This window comes from Arvicola amphibius, chromosome 3 (assembly GCF_903992535.2).
Source record: "Arvicola amphibius chromosome 3, mArvAmp1.2, whole genome shotgun sequence".
Taxonomy (NCBI): Eukaryota; Metazoa; Chordata; class Mammalia; order Rodentia; family Cricetidae; genus Arvicola; species Arvicola amphibius.
This window is the reverse complement of record NC_052049.1, coordinates 4254529-4275855: the sequence shown is the minus strand read 5'-3', so window position 1 is coordinate 4275855 and position 21327 is coordinate 4254529. Positions and strand designations below refer to the sequence as shown.

General features: G+C 49.4%; 1 protein-coding gene across 5 annotated transcripts in view; it reads right to left on the bottom strand.

The window, feature by feature from the left end:
- Tent4a (terminal nucleotidyltransferase 4A) overlaps positions 1-21327 on the bottom strand; it is a 34196-nt gene extending 12869 nt beyond the window's left edge. For 2 of the 5 annotated variants that reach the window (XM_038323061.1, XM_038323062.2), the window contains exons 1-4: positions 20618-21327; positions 2306-2429; positions 1434-1480; positions 24-144 (exon numbers count right to left, since the gene is read on the bottom strand). In XM_038323061.1, coding sequence (XP_038178989.1) covers positions 24-144; positions 1434-1480; positions 2306-2429; positions 20618-21327 — 1002 coding nt within the window. Of the gene's footprint in view, positions 1-23; positions 145-1433; positions 1481-2305; positions 2430-12705; positions 12765-17607; positions 17629-19823; positions 19843-20617 lie in introns of those variants that run through there. The other 3 variants (XM_038323066.2, XM_038323064.2, XM_038323063.2) reach the window with 3 other exon arrangements.

Sequence of the window (21327 nt, the reverse complement as noted above, 5' to 3'; positions counted from 1 at the left end):
AGGTGTCAGGCCTCCATACTCACTGTAGCTTTGTCGAGGACTTTGATGGAGCATGGCTCAGCCACGTTGTGCTTTCGAAGGGCTTGTTCCAACAGCTGTAATGGAGGACGTTCCCACTTTCCAAAGACAACCAGGTCTATGTCACTGGACAGAAGAGAAACATACACTGGTCACAACACCTCAGCAGGAAATGACACCACACGTGGGAGGCCAGCCCAACCGCATGTGGCCACTATACTGAAGGCAGCAGCAGAACCCACTAAGGACCTAAGCCTTGGGCACTGAACATAGCTTGACTCGTGTAACTATGAAAAGCAAGAGTGAAAAGGTCCTCAAAGCCCCCAGAACCACAGGGGTGAAACAGATACCGCTTTCCAGTCAGCTGTGCTATTGTCTCTGACTCTTGCATGATGACCTTTCTGAGGGGAAACCAATTCTGGGCACTGTCTTTGTGATATCAAGACCACTGACAAATGGGTGGGGTAGTTATAGAAAGGAAGAGTTTGATCCAATTGTGGCCTCTGAATCTTGGACTTTTCAGTCCACAGAACTGAGAGCCAAATAAGCTTCTATTGTTTACAATTCAGCCAACCTATGGTTACTATGTTACAGTATCAGGAGATTGAAGACAATGTTGACAGTTCAGCCAGACCGTGGTTACTATGTTACAGTATCAGGAGTTAACAATAAGGCAGTGTTAACAATTCAGCCAGACTGTGGTTACTATGTTACAGTATCAGGAGAGTGAAGACAGTGTTTACAATTCAGCTAGACCGTGGTTACTATGTTACAGTATCAGGAGACTAAGGCAGTGTTGACAATTCAGCCAGACTGTGGTTACTATGTTACAGTATCAGGAGAGTGAAGACAGTGTTTACAATTCAGCTAGACTGTGGTTACTATGTTACAGTATCAGGAGAGTGAAGACAGTGTTTACAATTCAGCTAGACCGTGGTTACTATGTTACAGTATCAGGAGACTAAGGCAGTGTTGACAATTCAGCCAGACTGTGGTTACTATGTTACAGTATCAGGAGCGTGAAGACAGTGTTTACAATTCAGCTAGACTGTGGTTACTATGTTACAGTATCAGGAGAGTGAAGACAATGTTTACAATTCAGCCAGACCGTGGTTACTATGCTACAGTATCAGGAGACTAAAGCAGTGTCTACAATTCAGCTAGACTGTGGTATTTATGGTATTACAGTAGCACGAGACTAAGACAGTTCCCATTCATCTGTCTCTAATGCCCAACATTTCTATTCCATAAAAAATTAAATGCAAGATGAAAAAAGCCAAGAAAGCAATTTGATACCTTAATAATAATCTAAAATTCACTTTCTGCCTAGCATCCCTCTGTGTTCCACAATCCTTCTCCAGCTGGCTATTGGAGCCTCAGATGCACACAGAACCATCTACCCAATAAATACTCACCTTGTTGGAAGATAGAGACCTGTACTAAAGCTGCCAAATATCTGCACCTGAAAGAAAACACCCCAGATTCGAGTCAGCAGGCTCCCACCTTGCAAAACACAAGTAAACAACAAACCAGCTTGGAAGTAGGGGAGGGAGTAGGTGGAATGCTACACACTAGAAAATCAGTTTATGTTTGTATCAAAATCCAGGCACAGTTATTAGCTGCCCAGTCAGGTGGGAAACTGCAGGGTGCCTGCACAACTACAACCAAGTACCTCATTTCCACAGATACTTACTCATCCATGTAAAAGTGAGGTACTATAAAACACTGTCTTGTGTTGGTTTTTTAGAGACAGAGTCTCTCTATGTAGCTCTCCGGCTGTCCTGGAACTTACTATGCAGAACAAGCTACCTTCGAACTCATAGGCTTTGCCTCCTGGGTGCTAGAACTAAAGACATACACCACCATGCTCCATTTGGACCTGCAATTTCTAATGAAACAAGTTATATGCTGCAAAATGCAGTGACTGCAGGGGGTGAGGCAGGAGTGAGATTTCTAACCTTAAGATTTTAAAACAAGAATGAGGGAGAGAATAGATAAATGCCAATGAAAATATAAATATGAATTAATTTCTCAAGCTAATTTAGGTCCTCAACCAACTGTGAACTGGTGAGCTAACCAATGGCTGGACCACTCCAGAGTTTGATTCAGCAGTGCAGAGTGGAAAATGCTTTTCTAAACAGTTCCCAGGTGCTACCCAGGATTGTGCCTCAAGAGCCACTCTATCCAGGGTAATGGGAAGCATGGATGTGTGTGGAAACAGCTGGCAAAACAATTACAGGGCATTCACACTGACTGGTGTGTGTGAGGTGACACAGAAGACACCCACATCAGCTGCTGGCCAGAGGTCTTTCACCACAGTTTCAATCCGTTTCACCACTTCCCTTCTCATGGCTGCTTCTTCAGGACAAGGGGACATGAAGTTATAAAAGTCAATTATCTCCTCATGAAGTCTGGTGAATAAAAAAGAAAAACAAGAGAGTTACAATTAAACAGAATCCTACCTTTTGCTACAGGTGAAAACATATTTGGAGCTACTCAGAATCTAGTTTCTGGGATTGGAGTGATGTCTCAGTGGTTAAGAGCACTTGCTGTTCTTACAGAGAACCCCAGGTTCGATTTCCAGCACCCACATGGTTGCTCACAATCCTTTGTAAATCTAATTCTAGAGGACCTGATGACCTGTTCTGGTCTCCAAAGGTACACCCGTGGTACACAGACATACACATAAAATAAAAATTAAACTTTTTTAAAATCTAGCTTATTTAATTTTTATTATTTAATGTGTATGGGAGTTCTGCTTGCAGGCATGTCTGCGTACCACTTGTACACATGGTACTCTCAGAGCTACTAAGAGGATATCAGATCTCTGGGAACTAGAGTTACAGACAGTAGTGGACTGGGAATCAAGCACAGGTCCTCTGGAAGAACAGCCAGTGCTCCTAACTGCTGAGGCATCTTTCTAGCCCTGAGTTTCTTTTCTATGAAAATACAGAATAAAAACTTTGGAGTACATGAGAGCTCACAGCATGGTTCATCTCCACATATAAATTCCTGTCAATTACAGACATCAGTGTACTGATGACTAGCCTTTAAAGATACATTCAAAATGATGTAAGTTTGAGAGGCACACTCATAGCAAGGGCAGTTTCCAATGAACATAGTGCAGCACAGAGCCAGCCAAACCAGCAGACCCCAGCAAGGCTCCTGAATCACACAGGATGCCTCATGATAGGCAACACCCACAACCTGAGACAGAAAAGATTCATGAACATCCATCCCCAGGAGCCCAACAGCCCCAGGTCTCAGCAGCTCCGGATGAGACCAGTAGTGTTCACAAACTGAGAGCAAGGTTCAGAGACAGGCCAACCCAGAGACAGAGAAGATAATTAAATGACTGGCCCAAAGTCACAGCAGAACACTAAGGCTAACTCACTAAAAACTCATGCATAGTTCCCAGGCTGGCTACACTCACACGTCTTGTAAACAGAGAGGTTCAATGGCCAAAATGTGACTCAAGTCTTCACTAGCAAAGCAGCATATACAATCAACCTTCTTTAAGCTGTGTCTGAAATACCAACAGCATGAAACAATCACCTTTCTGCTCCCCAGGCCTCAAATGCCGGGCTTCCTCCCTCAGGTGAAGTTACCTAGAGGACTGTCCCTGATACTCCAGAGAGGACAGCTGGACAAGTCCTCTGGTCTACAGCAGGCACCCCATCAGTAAAACAGTGTGGTCGGATGTCTGATCACTCATTCAGGGCCAAGGGGGAATGACCAGCATTTCTCCAAGGTAAAGAAGTCCACAACCTACCCAGGTGCCCGAGCAAGAAGTGGTGCCCTGCAGAACACAGGTGTCCTGATTCCAGTGCTGTGGTTTTATCAGTGAGGAGAACAGGCACTCTATCTGTCTGAAATCATGGCAAATTAGATGCAAACATTACCACTGCTCTGGGGAAAAGTCGTTCAAGAACGTGCTTTGGGCTGGAGAGATGGCTCAGTGGTTAAGAGCACTGCCTGCTCTTCCAAAGGTCCTGAGTTCAATTCCCAGCAACCACATGGTGGCTTACAACCATCTGTAATGAGATCTGGTGCCCTCTTCTGGGCCTAAATAAATCTTTAAAAAAAAGAATGTGAGCTCTGTTCTCAGAACAGGACACTGCCGCTGAACTGCCTCAGCTCCTCTGAGATGAAGGTGTGGTGGTCTAAAGAGAAATCCCCCATAGACTCATGGGTTTGAATACTTGGCCCATAGGAAGTGGCTCTATTAAGAGGTTTAGCCTTGTTAGGAGAAGTGTGCCACTAAGGGGTGGCTTTGAGGTCTCAGGAGTTCAAGCCAATTCACCTCTGGCTGCCTACTGATCCATATGTAGAACTCTCAGTTCGTTCTCCAGCACCATATCTGCCTACAAACTGCCATGCTTCCTGCCATGACAACAACAGACTAGACCAACCTCTGAAACTGTAAACCAGCCCCAGTTAAATGTTTTCCTTTATAAGAGTTGCCTTGGTCATGGTCTGCAAAGCAAAAGAAACAGTAACTAAGACAAAGGAGTCCAACAAAAGCCAAGACTCCTGTTGGCCTTTCCTGGAAGGAAGCAGGGTCACCACAGCACCACCAATGAGTCAGTGAGGGCAGGACACCTGATGACTGACAGCAGCTGTTAACAGACATGGAAAAACGGATCTGTTCCAGCCCTCCTGGGCTATGGAGGTAGCATCCCACAGCCAGTGGGAGTCAATACTAATCCTCTGCTGTCCAGCAGGCCTGTGGTCAGCACTGCCCAGTGAGAAAAGTCACCCCTGTGCAGGTAGGTGAGCAGCTGCCACCTAAGGGACAGCGCTGAGAAACCTCTTGGTTTCAGATGGCCTGGAAGCCTGGTGGGACTCTACTTCCACTCCTAGATCCTGGAGCCTCCCCAGTTGCAGAGAAGGAAGAATGCAAAGCGGTGTGCTAGAGGTCTGTGTATTCACTGTGTCAGAACCTCACCTTCATACACTGGGTCTGCCACTCGCCAACTGCCAGGCTGCGTGACCTGGGAAAGCAGGTCAGCAGGTCTCAGTCCTCTTCACCAGTGCCTGGGAAGTGACTGCCACCACTACACCTGCTGGGTTCCCTGAGCATCTTGACTTTTGTACTCCATTTGCTCTTGTTACAGTGTAGAAAAGGAGCACTGTAACCAGGGGGACCATGCTTGTCTCTGAGATACCAACCATGACATCTGGCCCACAGGCCAGGCACAGCTCCAGGTCCACCGAGGACAGGGACTGCACTGAGCATTGCAGTGCCTGAACTGGGCACTCTGTGGCTGTTCTTAAGAGGGCAGAAATGGCCAGACCAAAGGCTTCTTGGTGAGCTTTTAGTTATCATGGGAATACTAGAGAGCAGACTTTTGTTGTGTATTTTCTACTGAAAATTAAAGTTCATTAAAAAAAATAGTTTTTGTCTATAATCAATTTCCTGAAAGTCCAAATCCATTCAATAATAATGGCAGGCTAAGTGTGGTGGCCTACTGATGTGAGATTCCCCTCTGTATGCTGTGGATATCATTGGTTAATAAAGGAACTGCTTTGGGCCTACAGCAGAGCTATAAGAGAACAGAGCTAGGCGGGGAAAGCTAAACTGAATGTTGGGAGAAAGAAGGGTAGAGTCAGGGAGAAGTCAGGAGAAGCCATGGAGCTGCCACCGGAGAGAGACACGCTGAAATTTTGCTGGTAGGCCATGACCTTGTGGTGATGCACAGATTAGTGAAAATGGGTTAAATCAAGATGAAAGAGTAAGAAAATAAGAAGCTAAAGCGAATGGGTCAAGCAGTGATTTAAATAATATAGTTTCTGTGTGATTATTTCAGGGTTGAGCAGTTGAGAACCAACAAGCAGCCCCCCTCCAACAGCCCACATCTATAATCCCAGCACTTGGAGACAGAGCATGAGAATGGAGAGTCGAATCGAGCCTGGACTACATGACACCACCTTAGAACACGGAGGGAAAACATAACAGATTTTCTCACGTCTCTTCTGTATGCTCTATCGGTTTCTGCCGTTAATACCCAAATCAGGACATGGAGCCTAGATTACTGAGCTGTTTGTAAGAAGAGGCAACCACAGCTACAAAGCCAAACCAAATCAAACCCAGCTACTGAGGAAAGCAATGGCCACCCTGGGAGGACAGCTTCAACTATGGAAGTGCCACATCCAAACAATCTTCGCAAATCCAAGCCAGGTGAAGCAGGTACCTTGGGCTCCTGATTCCTATGCCTTCCTCCTGCTCCTCCCTAGCAAAGCTGGTTCCTTCTCTGCTCCGCAAGTCCCAGAGCTTCTGACTTGGGCTCTCCACCCCCAACCAGCACAACATCTAAGCTGTCCTAAGGTGCCGCTCTTCTTCTCAAGCCTAGGCCGGCAGCTGCACTGCATCGAGTAAAGGACACAAGGAAATGTGCAGCAGAGGCAGTCACGGCATGCAACAAGGGTGGCTTAGACACCACAGCCACAGGAAGAAGGGACAAAGAAAACACCCAAATGCTGAGTGACAGCAGTGCCTTTACCAAAACAAAAATAGGGTTGGAACTGAAGATACGGTTCAAGGGTGAAGAACATCTGTTGCTTTTTGCAGAGGACCCAGGTTCTGTCCCCGGCACCACACGGAGGCTTCTAAACATTTGGACTCCAGGTCCAGGAAATTCGATGCCTTCTTCTGGACCCATATGGTGTACAGACCATGTAGGCAAGATACTCATATACATAAGACATAAGGTAAATCTGAGAGAAAAGAGAAAGAAAGTGTGTGCAAATGAGAAAGAACACACACAGATTAATGGGTGACCCTCCCTGGATGTGTCCACAGCATTTAACACACAAACTGTGAGCTGCTAGCACCATGGCTTCTCAACTTGCCTAGACACAGCTCTTGGGCCCCAAAGGTCCAAAGCTCTACAACTGTTAACGCTTGCCTCCTTTACCTAGAGAGCCCATCAGTCATCAGCTCCCAGCTCTGCTGGAAAGTGATGTTAGGACCGTACTTGACTTCAAGTGCTGATTTCCCTTCCCGGTCTTTTCCAACACAAAACACTGGCAACAGTCCTCAATTATCAATTATTCTCTCCCTTCCTCCAACTTTAGTCTTCAAAAGCTTTTGTTTAGGGGTTTGTTCTTGTTGGTTTCAGACATGGCCTCATTACATAGCTCTGGTTGACCTGAAATTTGCTATGCCAACCAAGCTGGCCTCAAGCTCACACAGATCCACCTGCCTTTGTCTCCCAAGTGCTGACCTTAACGGTGTGCACCACCATGCCCAATCTCAAAAACCTTTAAAATCAGTAGCTTCTGAGAAACCAAAACCCTTTCCTTTAGGCACCACTTTAGCCAGGAAACAGCACCTTGGTAAAAATATTTGGAATTAACTGATACACACACCCTGTGAAGCTAACAATTAAAGTTGACTACAGTAGGTTAACACCGACTGGTGTACACAGAGCAGCCAGATAGGACAGGTCTTGCAGCTTTCTTTGATTCACATAGTACTGACCTGCAGTTACCTCCTTACTAACCAGAAGAAATGGACTGCTAAGAAAATAGGAAGTACAAGTATCCATGAGAGAATGAATGAATCACTTCCACTATTCTGAGAGCAGATAATCTTCTTTAAAGCATCATTAACTAGCATAGTTAATGAATTAATTATAAATCACTTATTTAATTATGACACAAGACAACTAGTATCTGGACAAATTTGGTAAACTTTGAATCAGAAACAAATTAGGAAATCTTGACTCATACTATCAAACACCTTTTTTTAACTGCAGGCTCAAAACAAGTAGAAGGAAGTCGCCTGGAACTGGGCCCATGGGTGTTTAGAGAACTCCCACTTGCTGCTGGTACCTATCTTCTACAGGGGGCTCTGAAAGGAAGGGGAAGGCACAAGCAGCGGGAAGGATGACAGCTGTACTACAGGTGTGTGAGGGCTTGACCTCGGGAAGCTCAGGAGAGAAGGAAGGTCTCTCCAGGCAACAGCTACTCCCTGTGGGCACCAAGAGAGGCCAGGGTCAAGTGTTGCTGTGATAAAACACTCTAAGTCAAAACAAAGGGTTTATGTGGCCCTCCTTCCAGGTCATAGCCTATCAGTGAGGGACATCAAGCCAGAACTCAGCAGCCAGAGGGAGGGGAGCTTGCTGGTTTACTCAGGATCATGCTTAGCTAGACTTCTCATATAGCCCAGGAATACCTGCCCAGGAAACGGCTTGTCCACAGTGGGCACCTCTCCCACATAATTAACTAGGAAACAATCTTCCACCAGCATGCACACAGGCTAATCTGATCTGGGCAATTCCCACATCAGGAGATTCTAGGCTCTAACCTGTTAATACCAACTAGTATACACAGGGGATGGAGAGGGAGGGCTCTGCAGCTTTGTGACCAATGTTGTCAGTCTGACTTTAAACAAACCGATGTCCAAGAACTTTCCATAGTCTAACCAAGGGTTTGAGAGGTGCCCATGTGTACCCTTGGTGACCCAAGACTGTACCCCAGGCAGAGAAAACCCAAGGACACTGCAAAAGTCCTAAAGCCACTCAGCGGGCTTCTTTCTTATAATGCAAAGCAAGAACTTAGCTTCAACAGCAGGCACATCATGGAGAATCTGCCAGTGCTGGCAGAGCTGCCACGGCTACAGCCCCTCAGTCCCTACAGAAGGACCAGTTGAAATCAGCCCCAGTGCTCAGGCCCAGAGCACACGGAAACGCAGCAGTGGTACTGGCACTCAGATGACAACTGAGCCACTGCACTAAATCTGAGGACACAGCTCAGTTCCACTTCATGTCATGGCTACTGGAGCAAACACAGAAACAAGCACCCACCTCACTGAGAAATACCACCTCAGAGCAACCCTTCCACACAAAGGGATATTGATTCCCAATAGTTAAGAAAAACAGCTTACAATTATGACGGTAAGAAATGTTGACCTAGAACTAGACTGTAAGAAGCAAGCACAGAATGACACATTTGTTACAAGAGTAGCCCTACTTACCAGAGTAGCCCTACTATAAAATAGAAACAAACACACTTGGGTCAACAGTAGGGGAATGATGGGTAGTTTCTTTTAAATTTTTTTCAGTAAGTTCCTGCTTTATGATCCTGATCCCCTCAAACACTAATAGAACCCTCGCTTTACCACTCTTGCCAGTGGCACACCAAAATCAAGCAGAAGGCACCCTTAGGCCTGCATCTCCACCAACACCCCACCTTTCGTAGCCACTACCTTAAAGCTGGCTGGTGGTGTTCCTTCTGACTTGGCAGACACTTTCTGCAGGTCACTACTATAGGAAGTCATTCCAGATGGTCCCCATCCCACTTGCAAAGCCAGGGCCCTAAAAACCTATCCCACAATTCCATGCACTGAGCTGATCAGACTGCACCCCAACAGCCCAGCTGCCCAACCTCCTTAGAGGCGTAAGACCAGAAACTGCAGACTAGCTAGCGCTGCAGCTGCATCCAGACTTGAGGAAAGAAGCATGTTGGTTGAACATGAGCGCTGCTCTCGCCAGTGTGAGCGACACTGGTCGTGGAGCACTTGGCATCACTGGCATCCACTCTGCACCAGCCCCACTGCAGCCATGCCCCTAGCCGAGATGCAAGATGACAAGATGAAGCTTGTAAGAAAAAAGGGGACCCTATCAGGGTGGAAAATTACCAAAACTATAGAAAGAGCAGGGATTAAGAGAGGGGAAAAGAAAATAACCCAAGAGGCCCAAAGATTTCTGCCAATATTCAGAACCAAAAGCAGAAGCAACCTGTATGCTCCAGTTACTTAGTGAGGACCTACTCTGTGGCAGGTACCGCAGAGGACAAACCAGACCCTTGCTCTCACTCTGCTCTCCTGGAAGGGGCTTCCTCGTGGAGAGGGGTAACGAATAAAAAACAAACACAAAATGTGCTGTGTGGCTCAGGATGAGTTGCCAGGGCCCTCCTTCCAAGGAGCTGCTGCTGAGGCTGGGGCTGGAAGGAGAAGCAGCAGTCAGACAGGAACAGCAGCCCCAGGCAAGGAAACCCTGCCGGGAGGAGCATCCCTACATCACAGTCTGAGTGCAGGAGCCCTGGAGCAGCCTCTGTCCCCAGGGGCTGACTGTAAACAAGAGGCCACCAGGCCTTCTAGGAAGTCCAGGGAGAAGCCAAGAGCACTGAGCCCTGGAAAGCGGAAACAACTCAAAGCCAAGTTCAGGTCCCAGGAAAAAGCTCAGTCTGCACCTCTGCCGCCCAGTATCTGGGCCCTGCAGGCCACAGAACGATCATCCTCCGGGCACAGGCAGACTTTCAGAACTGCAGGTGGACTAAGGATGGGAGCTACTCCCACAGGATCCACAGCAAGGCAGTATCAAGATGAGCAGTGGGGGAAAGTACGCTGTGCACAGGCAGGGAAAGATGAATGGTATCATAAAAACAGTCAACCCCGAAGGGGAAAAAATTAAAGACAGAGAAAACCACCTCATTGCCAGCTCCACAGAAAAACCAGAAAGAACCTATCACTAATGTAGGGGAAAGTCAGGGGTCAAAACAAGGCACCCAAGGATGAACAGACATCAGATACTGCCACCCCAGAAAGGTAGTGTCAGCAACATGATAGAGCCCCTCCCTACTCTGCAGGGCAACTTCAGTCTGCAGCGCACAGCATCTGAGTCCAGAAAAATCTGCCTCACTGGACAGAGGTGTTCTGGACAGGTGAGCAATTAGTATCTATCTTCAGACCAGAGAAGACAAGGTCCTGGTGGTGGTGGCACTGTTCTGAGATGGAAAGCCAGCCAAGCGACCCATCAGGCAGTGCAGCAGCCCTTACCCGCTCTTCAAAAATGCTCCATCTAGTCCCTACACAAAAAAGTACTGGCAGTGGCCGCTGTGCAGTACCACCAGGCCACACAGCAGGCGAAAACCAGACACGGTCAGAGCATGGTAACCCAGAACCCAGCCAGAATACATGGATGCCTCGGGGAAGCAGGGCAGACCCTGCCAAGCTAATGAAAGCAACAGAGGACAGCAACTTGGAATCTGCACAGAATCCACACAGGTAGTCCTGAGAACAGGGCCTGGGATGCTGGCTCAGTGAGAGCTCAACAAATGCTAGTAGATGTACCAAACTCACAGCAATGCCTTGTGTACCGTCAGTAGGCAGGAAGACCCAGAAGTCTCAGTCCACAAAGAGAGCAAATCAGTGCCTTGTTTCTTCAGTTTACATTCTGAGCTTTGGCAGTAGCTCTTAGAAACCTGTGTTTCTATCTGAAACTGACCAGCTCTTACTGAAGCAAGAGAAACAATTCACCAAAGTTTAAATAAAGATGGCTCTAGTGAATCTGCTGTTGATGGCGCCAAGTGTCATCTACAGGATCTGAGAGAATGCCATCTATACTTGTGGTCACCTGGTGATTTCTGGGTGATGGGACTAACTTCAAAGCTCCCACGTTTAAGAAAATGAATCAACTTCACAAATAACATCATTATTTTAAAATTGGTGCCAGATATGGTGACTCAGATTTGTAATTCCAGCGGACTGGAGGCTGAGGCAGGAGAACAGCCCCAAGTTTGAGGTCCACTCTTAAAAAGCAATGACTAAATGAATGGGCATAAATGCTCTGAAGGGCCATCCGTAACCTGGGCAGCAAGGAAGGAGGCCACTCTAGTAGCAAAGCACAGCGCCAAGTCGTGCACTGGATCTGTGAGAAGTTGCATTCAGAGTCCTGCCCTCTAAGCCCAGCAGTCATGGCCGCATCTGGCCTCTCTCCAAGGAGCCAGAGCCCAGGACTCACAGGTACTGCCCCTGTCAGCCTCACCTCTCTGGCAACCCTAGCTGTCAAGTGGGCCCGGGCTGCCCTGACAGCCTGCTGCACTAGCTGTGCCACTCTGGGTGGACTGCTTTGCTTAGCGCCATGCCTCCTGGGAGCATCTTGAAGGACAGCAGGAAACACTGAATAAAGGCATGGACAACAGGCCTGACCCAGGTGTAGGTCAGCAGGGCCAGTAACAATTCCTTCTAGCCACCCTGCTTCTGTGTGCGCACTAGTCTCTGGTGACTGACGCGTGAGGAAACTGGTAGCTACACTCAGAATTCCTTCTATTTCCCGGACCATGCCAAGTGCCTGTTTCACGTCTGGACGCCACATCGTAGTTGTCTCTCACTTCTTAAAATGCTGCTTAGATTAGAGAAGATGCCTGTGACCAAAATACTCTTCTTACACTTCACCATACCTCTTGCCTCTGCCATGTCACCAAATCATGCCTCTGGCTCTGCAGTCAAATGCTCCCACACCCTCTCTGGGAAGCACTGATGAAGTATATGGACTTGCCAGGCAAGGAGCCTGAGCCCAGTTCTACCACTTCTTAGGTGATCCTTGGACAAGATCTAACAGTCTCTCAAAACTTTCTCTCATCTCGTTAAAACGAGCTGTTGAGGAGGAGTGCAGAATACCCGGCTTTTCCAGTGGAAGTCAAGTCTGCAAGTCAGCACCTTACATCAACCCTAAGACAGCCTGGGAAGCAAGATCCAGTCCTGAAGTGCTTCCTCTGTCCCCTGCAGTCAAGTACCCACACAAGAGGAGCCACAGGCAGGGTCTGAACACGTCCATTTTCATTAGGAAAGGGACTCCTCGGAACAGTCACGGTCCCTTATGAACTTATCTTCGGGTTTGCCTAGTGTCTTGTTAAATCCTTAGCCTGGAGGAAGCTAACTCCCTCATCAAGAGCACTGACCTGTATGTCCACGTGCAGAGCTCTCTGTCAGACCATGTTGGCCAGTCTAGGCTGTGCCCGTGACTGTAAAACACAAGAAATGGTGCCCATTTTTGGTTGTGATCCAGAAAGTGAAAGAGGAAAGTGCAGGGCTCACTAGCCTCCAAGAATGCTGTGCACACGAGCTGCTGGGAGATGGGACTGGGAAGCTGAGACAGGGAAAGACCACAAAGGCTATCGGTGACCCCGGGGTAAAATACCAACAGGCATCACATCTTTTGCATGCTGAACCAGCAGTGCTCCAACCCTCAGAGTCGCTCCATCACACTCTCCAACTCCACGCTGCTCGAGTCATGAAATCATCAGCCTTTCATAAAAGATTTGCACTGGAAACTCAGAAACATGGATTCTAGCGCTTTCTCCATAGCAACTTGCTGAGCAACACAGTTTTTACTGCTGTTGAGTTTCAATTTATTTCAGCAACTGACTGAATCACACTATTTCAAACGGAACGTCGAGCTGCACAAAGTCAGCACTGTCCAAACACAAGGCCATTTAAATTTTAACTAAAATTAAATAAGGGCTCAGGAGGGTGCTCACTAGCGGAGTATCTGCCTGGCATGCTCAAGGTGCTCAGCTTGATTCGCCACTACACAAAACAATCAATAAATTAAATTTCAACTCAGTTTTTCACCTGCACTGGCCACTCTCTTGGTGCTGGCCAGCACACCCAGCCAGTGCCCATAACCCACAAGAGACAGTGTGCCGTCCTCTGCCCAGGACTTCAGCCCCTGCTGTGTCTTCCCTACAAACCCACTGAAGAGGGACATATCCTGCCACACACACTCTGAGCACAAGATTGAGATCTCATAACCCACCGACCACCAGTTATACCACACATGCACACAACACAGAACAGACTCACTAAGGTGCTGTCTGCAGTTAAAATACAACTGCAGATTTCTGGGGGGTGGAGCTATCCCAGAACTGCCCAGTGTCAACACTGGTCTCAGCTGAGTCTACATCCTCCTCCCCTCCCTAAGACGTGGAACTTTGGGTCTGTAGTTTTGCCTATTAAAAAAAAAAAAAAAAAGAGGAAGGCTTTTCCTGTTGGCAACACAAAGCGCATTTTGGGTTTCTATTTCCTGAGGGGAGAACAGGGGAAGGAGCAGCCTTTCTCACACATGCAGACCAGCTCACAAGCTGACTCAAGTCTTCGACTGCTATGAGGTAGATGTCACAGGGTCTACTTTTCAGGTGGAGAAGCTGAGTTGGGAATGAGATCCCAGGTGAAACTAAAGGACAGACACAGCAGGTTCTCAAAGCCAAGTGCATGCTTCCCAATACAGGAAACAAATTCAGGAAAAAACAGTAATAACTTGACTCTGTGTTTCCCTTAACCGACCTCAGCATTCCCAGGACCCGAACTGGAAGGTTATGCCCACGCTGTCCCCCAGGAAACAAACACTGGCCAAACCCAGAGCTGTGTGAAGCAGCATCTGTGGAAATGCAAAGGAGTGTCACGACCCACGCGAGAAAGGCGAGTGATAAGGGTTGTGCAGAAACCCATGTGTCAAGCCTCGGTGTAGCCCAGCCCACACTGGCTGCCAACAAACAGCACAGGTGACTAGGGACACTCAGCAGGTCCCCAGTTAATCTCCAAACTTACCCAAGTTTTGTAACTTTTCTGTTGGTATCTATTTTTTAAAAAAGGAAAATGTTACAACCAAGTGGGAAGCCTTTTGGATGCGACCTGCGACTCTGCAACTTGCTTTCCATCCTGTGTGCTTGCAATGTTTTTATCCTGCTCTGCAGGTCTTAGCCATGCTTTCCTGCATCAACTAAAACAGTCCAGCAGTTAAATCCACTGCAGAATTCACAGGCAAATCTTTAAAATGCCTAAGACAAAAACTAAAGTTTCCTTCACTTCTGCACACAAAGTCTATTTGTCCTTTGCCTCTTTCTTAGTATGTCTTTGGTGCTGAGAGTGCAAGCTAGTGTAGTGGAAGCTAACTCTACAGAGTGCAGGCTAGGGGCAGGGGGAGCTAACTCCACAGAGTGTAGGCTGGGGCAGGGGGAGCTAACTCCAAAGAGTGTAGGCTGGGGGCAGGGGGAGCTAACTCCATAGAGTGTAGGCTAGGGGCAGTGGGAGCTAACTCCACACTGGGGGCAGGGAGAGCTAACTCCACAGAGTGTAGGCTGGGGGCAGGGGGAGCTAACTCCATAGAGTGTAGGCTGGGGGCAGTGGGAGCTAACTCCACAGAGTGCAGGCTGGGGGCAGGGAGAGCTAACTCCACAGAGTGTAGGCTGGGGCAGTGGGAGCTAACTCCACAGAGTGTAGGCTGGGGCAGTGGGAGCTAACTCCACAGGAACTAAACATGCAGAGGTGGGGTCAGGAAGGGACAAGGAAAGAATTGTGAGGGGTCTTCTTGCTCCTCCAGGACATGGCACATATTCTGCAACTGAGGCCATAGGTGAACCACAATTCCCATCAACCTGCTTGCAGATCAGGTGCTGCCCACATCTTAAACTAAACAATGATGGGCTACTTTGTAATTATCGAGTGGCAACTTAAGTGGGTCACCAAGACAACCTGACTAATGCAGGACATTTAGGGCTGGCACTTTTCAGATACAGTTTCTTTGCAATCACATGGTTCTTCTGTAAACTTTTTTAAAATAAGAAACTAAAGAATGATCCTTCTGCAAAAGGCACAGAAGACCACACTGCTCTTGTCATCTCCTAGGAGTAACGATCAATCCAGAGGACAGGCAATATGCAAGAGTCGTTGCAATGGGCTGATGTCCAAGCCAAGTACAGAACATTGGAAAAGACAAACCCTGGCCTCCTCTTCCCACAGCAGCGCTGTCTCCTCACTAAACAATGCCTACATATGTGGCAGTCAGTGCCCAATCACTGAACTTGTGGTTCTTAGGAAACAGTCCTTGAATCACACTGCATTAGTCTGAAGACAGGGTGTCTGGATGGGTCTACCCAGTCATGTGAGCCCTTGGAAGGAAGGGGTCTCCTCTAACTTGCAGGAGACATCAGGGTTAAGGCATCTTGTGGGCTTTAAGATGGAAGGGACCAAAAGCCCAAAATACAGGGAGCCCCTAGAAAAGGAGAGAGCCTAAGTACCACAAGGACAGAAATGTGCTTCTGAGTATGCTTTAAGGACACATGCCACCTGATACTTAGACCCCTGCCTTGTAAGAGCTGAGTGGAAAGCCTACCCAACCTATCCCAATGTGACTCAAAGACCGTGCCTAGTGAGACAACCGTTCCCAGCACTTTGCTACCCGACCACAGAAAAGTGGGGCGGTCAGTGCACACGCCAGGTGGGAAAAAGACATGGCTGCCCCACTGGGGCAGGCTGCGCCTCCTGAGCAGCCTTTGGGGTTAGCGTGCCATCCAGCTGTGCTTAAAGGAAATGCAACACTGACGGACTTGGCCTCAGGGCTCCCAGGAAGGTGATCATCCAGCTGCTTCAACTCTTGCTGCACCATCAAATCAACTGTGTGAACTTGATCATCTTGGATAACCTTCTAAGTACAGCTCTCTTCCTGTACAACCTGAAGATGACCCAAACCACCTCACCAAGGTGCAGCCTCTTACTCCAAGGGGCACTGGGACCCCTGCTCCCAAAGGCCACTTCTGTATGAATTTTTTTAAAGATGACACCTAAAAGCTCACATTTGTGATCAAAAACTATCCAAGACACTGAAGCACAAGCCTTAAAATTATGTATTTTTTTTCTTTTAAAAGTCTACTTAAGGAGCCAGATGGACAGCCCACTGGTTAAGAGTATGTGCTCCTCTTCCAGAGAACCCAGGTTGTCCCAATAGCCACATGTGTTTGCTCACAATTGCTTGTAACTACAGTGCCAGGGGAACCCAGCGGCCTTCTCCAGCGAATGTGGACATGTGGATGCTCGCACATATGATGCACAAAAACTCAGACACGTACACAAAAATCAAAACTAAAAATATATAGTAACAAGATAAAAATTATAAAGTTTACTTAAAAATACTTTAAGTTGTAAGCATGCTGTTTCTAGTGAAAACAGCACTGTTTTTCATCCAAAGACCACGGCAGCAAGACCCCAGGACCCACCTTCCACAGCATGGGCACTAAGCCACTTCTGTTTAAAAATCGCTCACGGCTTCTGGTTTTATTTTTGTCTCCCCCTCCCTTCTATTCTTTTTCTCCTTGATGTTAGGAACCAAACCCAGAGCCTCCCCAACCATAAGGCCTCTCATTTTTCCAAAGCACCGTGCCAGCTTGTTTAATATTCTTGTCCAAAAAATATACTGGCTTTGTCCTCCTGGGTAGCCAACCCGAGCAAGCCACGGTGCACTAGAGAGGCGAGTGGCTCAGCGGTTCTCCAGGACCCCCTCAGCCACCCTAGCAGCCACCCTAGCAGACTGGCATGGGGGCAGCTGGAGAAGTGTTGCACAGGAGCTAATGTGTCAGCATGACCATTCTCACCTCCCTCTCCAACCCAAGGCAGATCTCTGCGCAAGAAATCCATAAAGCATGCCCACTTGTGCCACCGTCACCTGCAGAGGGCGTGCTCCCAACTTTCCAGGCATCAGCATCCCCCCCCCCCAAGCTCCCAGGAAGACAGAGACGAAGGCAAAGGTGACTGCACCCGTGCTCCACAGTACACCCCGCTGGCCCTCACCTGCCTTCTTCCCAGGCCCGCTAATTCTGTCAAGCAGGAGGAACCCTGCAGGAAGAGAAGGAACCTGGCTGCTCCGTCAAGCTCTGACTCTCCCAAGAGTACAGCAAAAAGAACATGCATGGAGCCCTGTGAGCATCACCAACCACAACTGCATTGTAACTGCTGATCTGGAGGCTTCTCAGGCTCAACAAAGACAATGAGTCCCCATCACCAAGTGCAGAGCACATTGAAAGACTAACCATGGTGAGGAGAGCTTCAAAGGAGCTGCACATGGCTGTTGTCACTTCAGGCACACCTGGAAGGACACAACCTTCACAGAGTCAACTCAGGTCATGGGTATGCAAAGGCCTTCCATGTCCAACTGCACTCCTGCTGGAAGACACCTGTGAGGATTTGACTAAATGCATGAGGACCACACTCCCACTACACTTAGAGGGCTTTGCTTTACCTTTAACCTGAGGCAACTTCTAAAGTCACTGAGGCTGACCATGGCAAAGGAATAAAACTGTGGGTCAGAGGTGAGCACTCAGGGCAAAGCAGGTTAAAAAGGGAAAGAGGACCCAGAGAGCTCATCCACACTTGCCTCCATCTCTAGGAGAGATCATGCAGAGGGCATGTCTGACTTTACGTATGCCATGTCCTAAACAAAGGTCTCACGGTTCAACTTAAACCTGTGCCCGGAGCAGTTCGCACACTGGGATCCACCTTCTCTACTCCCCAAGCTCATGCACTAAGCCGTCCTCTTTCTTCATCCAGCTCGAGGTGGGAAGCAATCTAGCAGTCCCACGAACCCAGGCCAGCAAGCAGTTTCCAAGGGCAGGCTCCTCCCAGAGCTGAGGGATGTCGCAGGTGCTATGTGCCCACCAGCCGGAGAAGCAGCTGGGGTCAGCAAGAGCTGCAGACTCTCACCCACCGTGAAAGCACTCATCCTCCTTTCCGGAGGTCTGCAGAGTCTCCTAGGGAAGGCACACCCCAAGACTAGAAAGAACACTACTCGGCAGCCCCTCACCAACCGTTAACTGGGCCACACTTCAGCTAGCACTTGACCTTAGTTCGGTCTCTTGCTAAGCACAAAGACTTGGTGCTGACCCACACATCACTCTAGACAAGCTGGTGGACGAGACAAGATTCAGAGAGGTCTCTTTCACGCCATCCCAAGGTCGGTTCACATACGACCAATCAGCCACATGGAAGCAGTCACTGGGGCCACCTTTAGTCCTAACACACAGGCTCAGCTCTACTGCTGCCCTGGTTCTCTAGTTCCTCCCCACAGGAGGAACCTGACAGAGGTACCCTGCCCTCCCAGGCAGGTCAAGCTAGCTAGAGAGCTCCTCCTCCAGGATTCACCACCCAACAAAGTCAGGACACATGCACCTGAAACAGACAAGGAAGAGTCACCAGGCACGGGAAAGAGATGTGGTTAGCATCTCCTGGTCCAGTGAGGACCAAGGCGAACCTCTTAGCTGGCTCAGAGTCCTCTTAAGACCTCTATACCATAGTGACCAACTGAGGCAGAGTCCAGGGCGACGGAGTAACAGAGCCCAAGCACCCCTGAGTTCAGGCCTTCATCTCTCTTGGAGATGGGGGCCCATGGGGGAGGGGAGGGTACGGGATGATAGTCTTCTTGGAGTTGGGAGCTGGCAGCACCTCATCCCACTGACAATGCTGACCAATGACACATCCAGGCCACAGTTACAGAAGACACCAGGCTAGGACTGCTCAGGCAGCCTCCACCAGGGATGATTCCAATGTGCTTGAGGTATAAAGAGACACACAGGTCCAGGGGACAGCATCTGCTCAATGACTGGACTTGAGAGAAAGGGTGACAGGAGCCAAGAATAAACACCTAGGTAGCAATGTATACCATTAAACACCAGTATACCAGTATACCAGGAAGGGGTACTCAAAGGAGGGCCCGGGTCTGGGGATCAGTAAGACTACATGTCACCCAGTTCAACTCCACCCCAGACTCTAAAAACACCTGGCCCACCCAGAAGAACATACAGAGGCCCACCAGCTTACAAACCACCACGTGGGCCACTTCAAGAGCCACAGCTATCGCTGAGGAACAGACAACACTGCTGGTACTTAAGAAGCACACAAGCAGAAGTGTCGGGGGTCAAGCCATCTTCCAGGAGAAACACCATTTCCATGAGTTATGTAACAGTCTAGAAACCTCCCTCAGGTTCACCACCACACACACAATCTGGTCCCTGACACCTGCCTCAGAAAGTTCTACAAGCTGGCACTGTGGAGAGAGGGCAGAAGAAACCAGACGACTCCTAGTCTGAAGTGCATGCTATACCAGGTGAAACACGTTGCAGGATGGGCAACTGTTACACTGTAACACACACCCATTAAAGGGCATCGGTATGCCCACATACACACACACACACACACACACACACACACACACACACACACACAAACCGCAAACCGCCCCCTAAGCAGTTACCTCAAAGGAGTCTCAGGGTCTAGCAATCATTCGGGCAGATCTGGCTCCCTGAGAAGGCCTGGGACTGAGGTTACCGGTAAGGGTGGGGGCTCGATGCCTTTTAGATCTGCAGGAACTGAGGCAAGCCACGCTCACCAGCCTTGAAACGCACAAAGTATACACGAATATTTTGTTCTAGACGCTCAGAAATGCCAATGGGTTGAATGAATAGCTTCACAAGAGCAGTCTCACCTGGGGCAATTCCAATCCAGCACCCCCCACCTTGCTGTCACTGGGGACACTAAACCCTAAAGGTCTTCTGGGACGTGTGGAAATTTTTTAAATGAAAATGATACCTTCCTGTGAGTACACAGGGAAAAAAATTCTGAGAGCTATTAGGCAGCTTTTAGGCTCCCCAGGTGATGCTTTCTGTTAATGTCTGCCCAGAATACGTAGCTCGTAACCTCAGCACACATAACACCCCACTTCTAAATGTCCACCGATGGTTAAGCTCCATCGCTACCAAAGAAGAAAAGAAAAAAGAAAAAGAAAGAAATGGAAGAAACACATCACCTTCAACCTGACTACACCAAAATCTAAAATACACGATTTAACTCACAGGAAAGAACGAGCTCCCCAGCAAGCTCCCCTGGCTTCCCTACCCCGGAGGGGGAGGAAGCCGAGAATGGCTTCCCCATCTACCCCCGGGCCTCCATCCCGAACTGTCAATCCCCGGTCCGGTAGGTCTGGTCCTAACGGAGTTTTTAAAGTGCCCGCTTCCTCGGCGGCCCCGCGGGGCGGGCGGGCGCACTCACCCCTGGATGCCCGGGCTGTACGCGCGGCTCTTCCACGGCGTGCCGGGCCTCGCCGCCTGAGCCCCGGGGCCGCCCCCTCCGCTCAGCGTGGCCGCGCGGCTGCCCGACAGCAGGTAGTTGAGGCCGTACGTGCTAGCCTTGTTCTCGCGTTTCCGCCGGCCCGGGTGGAACTGGTGCTGCGGCGGCGAGCCGGCGGGCGTGGGACCCCGTGGGCCGGGATGCGCGTGGGCCGCGCCGTCGGCGAAGCTGAAGAAGGTGCGGCCGGCGCTGGCGCGGCTGAGCGAAGTGCTGCCGGAGGACGACGACGACGAGCAGCCGGGGCTCTCGGTGCCCGACTCGGCGTTGGAAGACGACGAAGACGACGACGACAGCGACGGGGACTTGTGCAGGCGCCGCGCGCCGTCCGCCGCGGGCCCGAGCGCCGTCAGCAGAGCCGGGGGCAGCGCGGAGGGGCCGGGCGCGGGCGGTGGAGGCGACGCGGCGGGCGCCGGCCCCGGGCCTCCCGCGGTGGTGGCTGCCGCTGCTGCCGCTGCGCGTCCCGCAGCCCCGGGCGCGGCCGCCGTGTCCAGAGCCGGCGAATTGAGGCAGAAGTAGGACGCGAAGCCGGAGCCGCCGCGGCCCACGCCCTGCGAGGTCTCCCAGATCTGCATCCACAGGGCATTGGCCGGCCCCTTCTGCTCGGGCTGGATCCAGGCCACGCGCGGATCCAT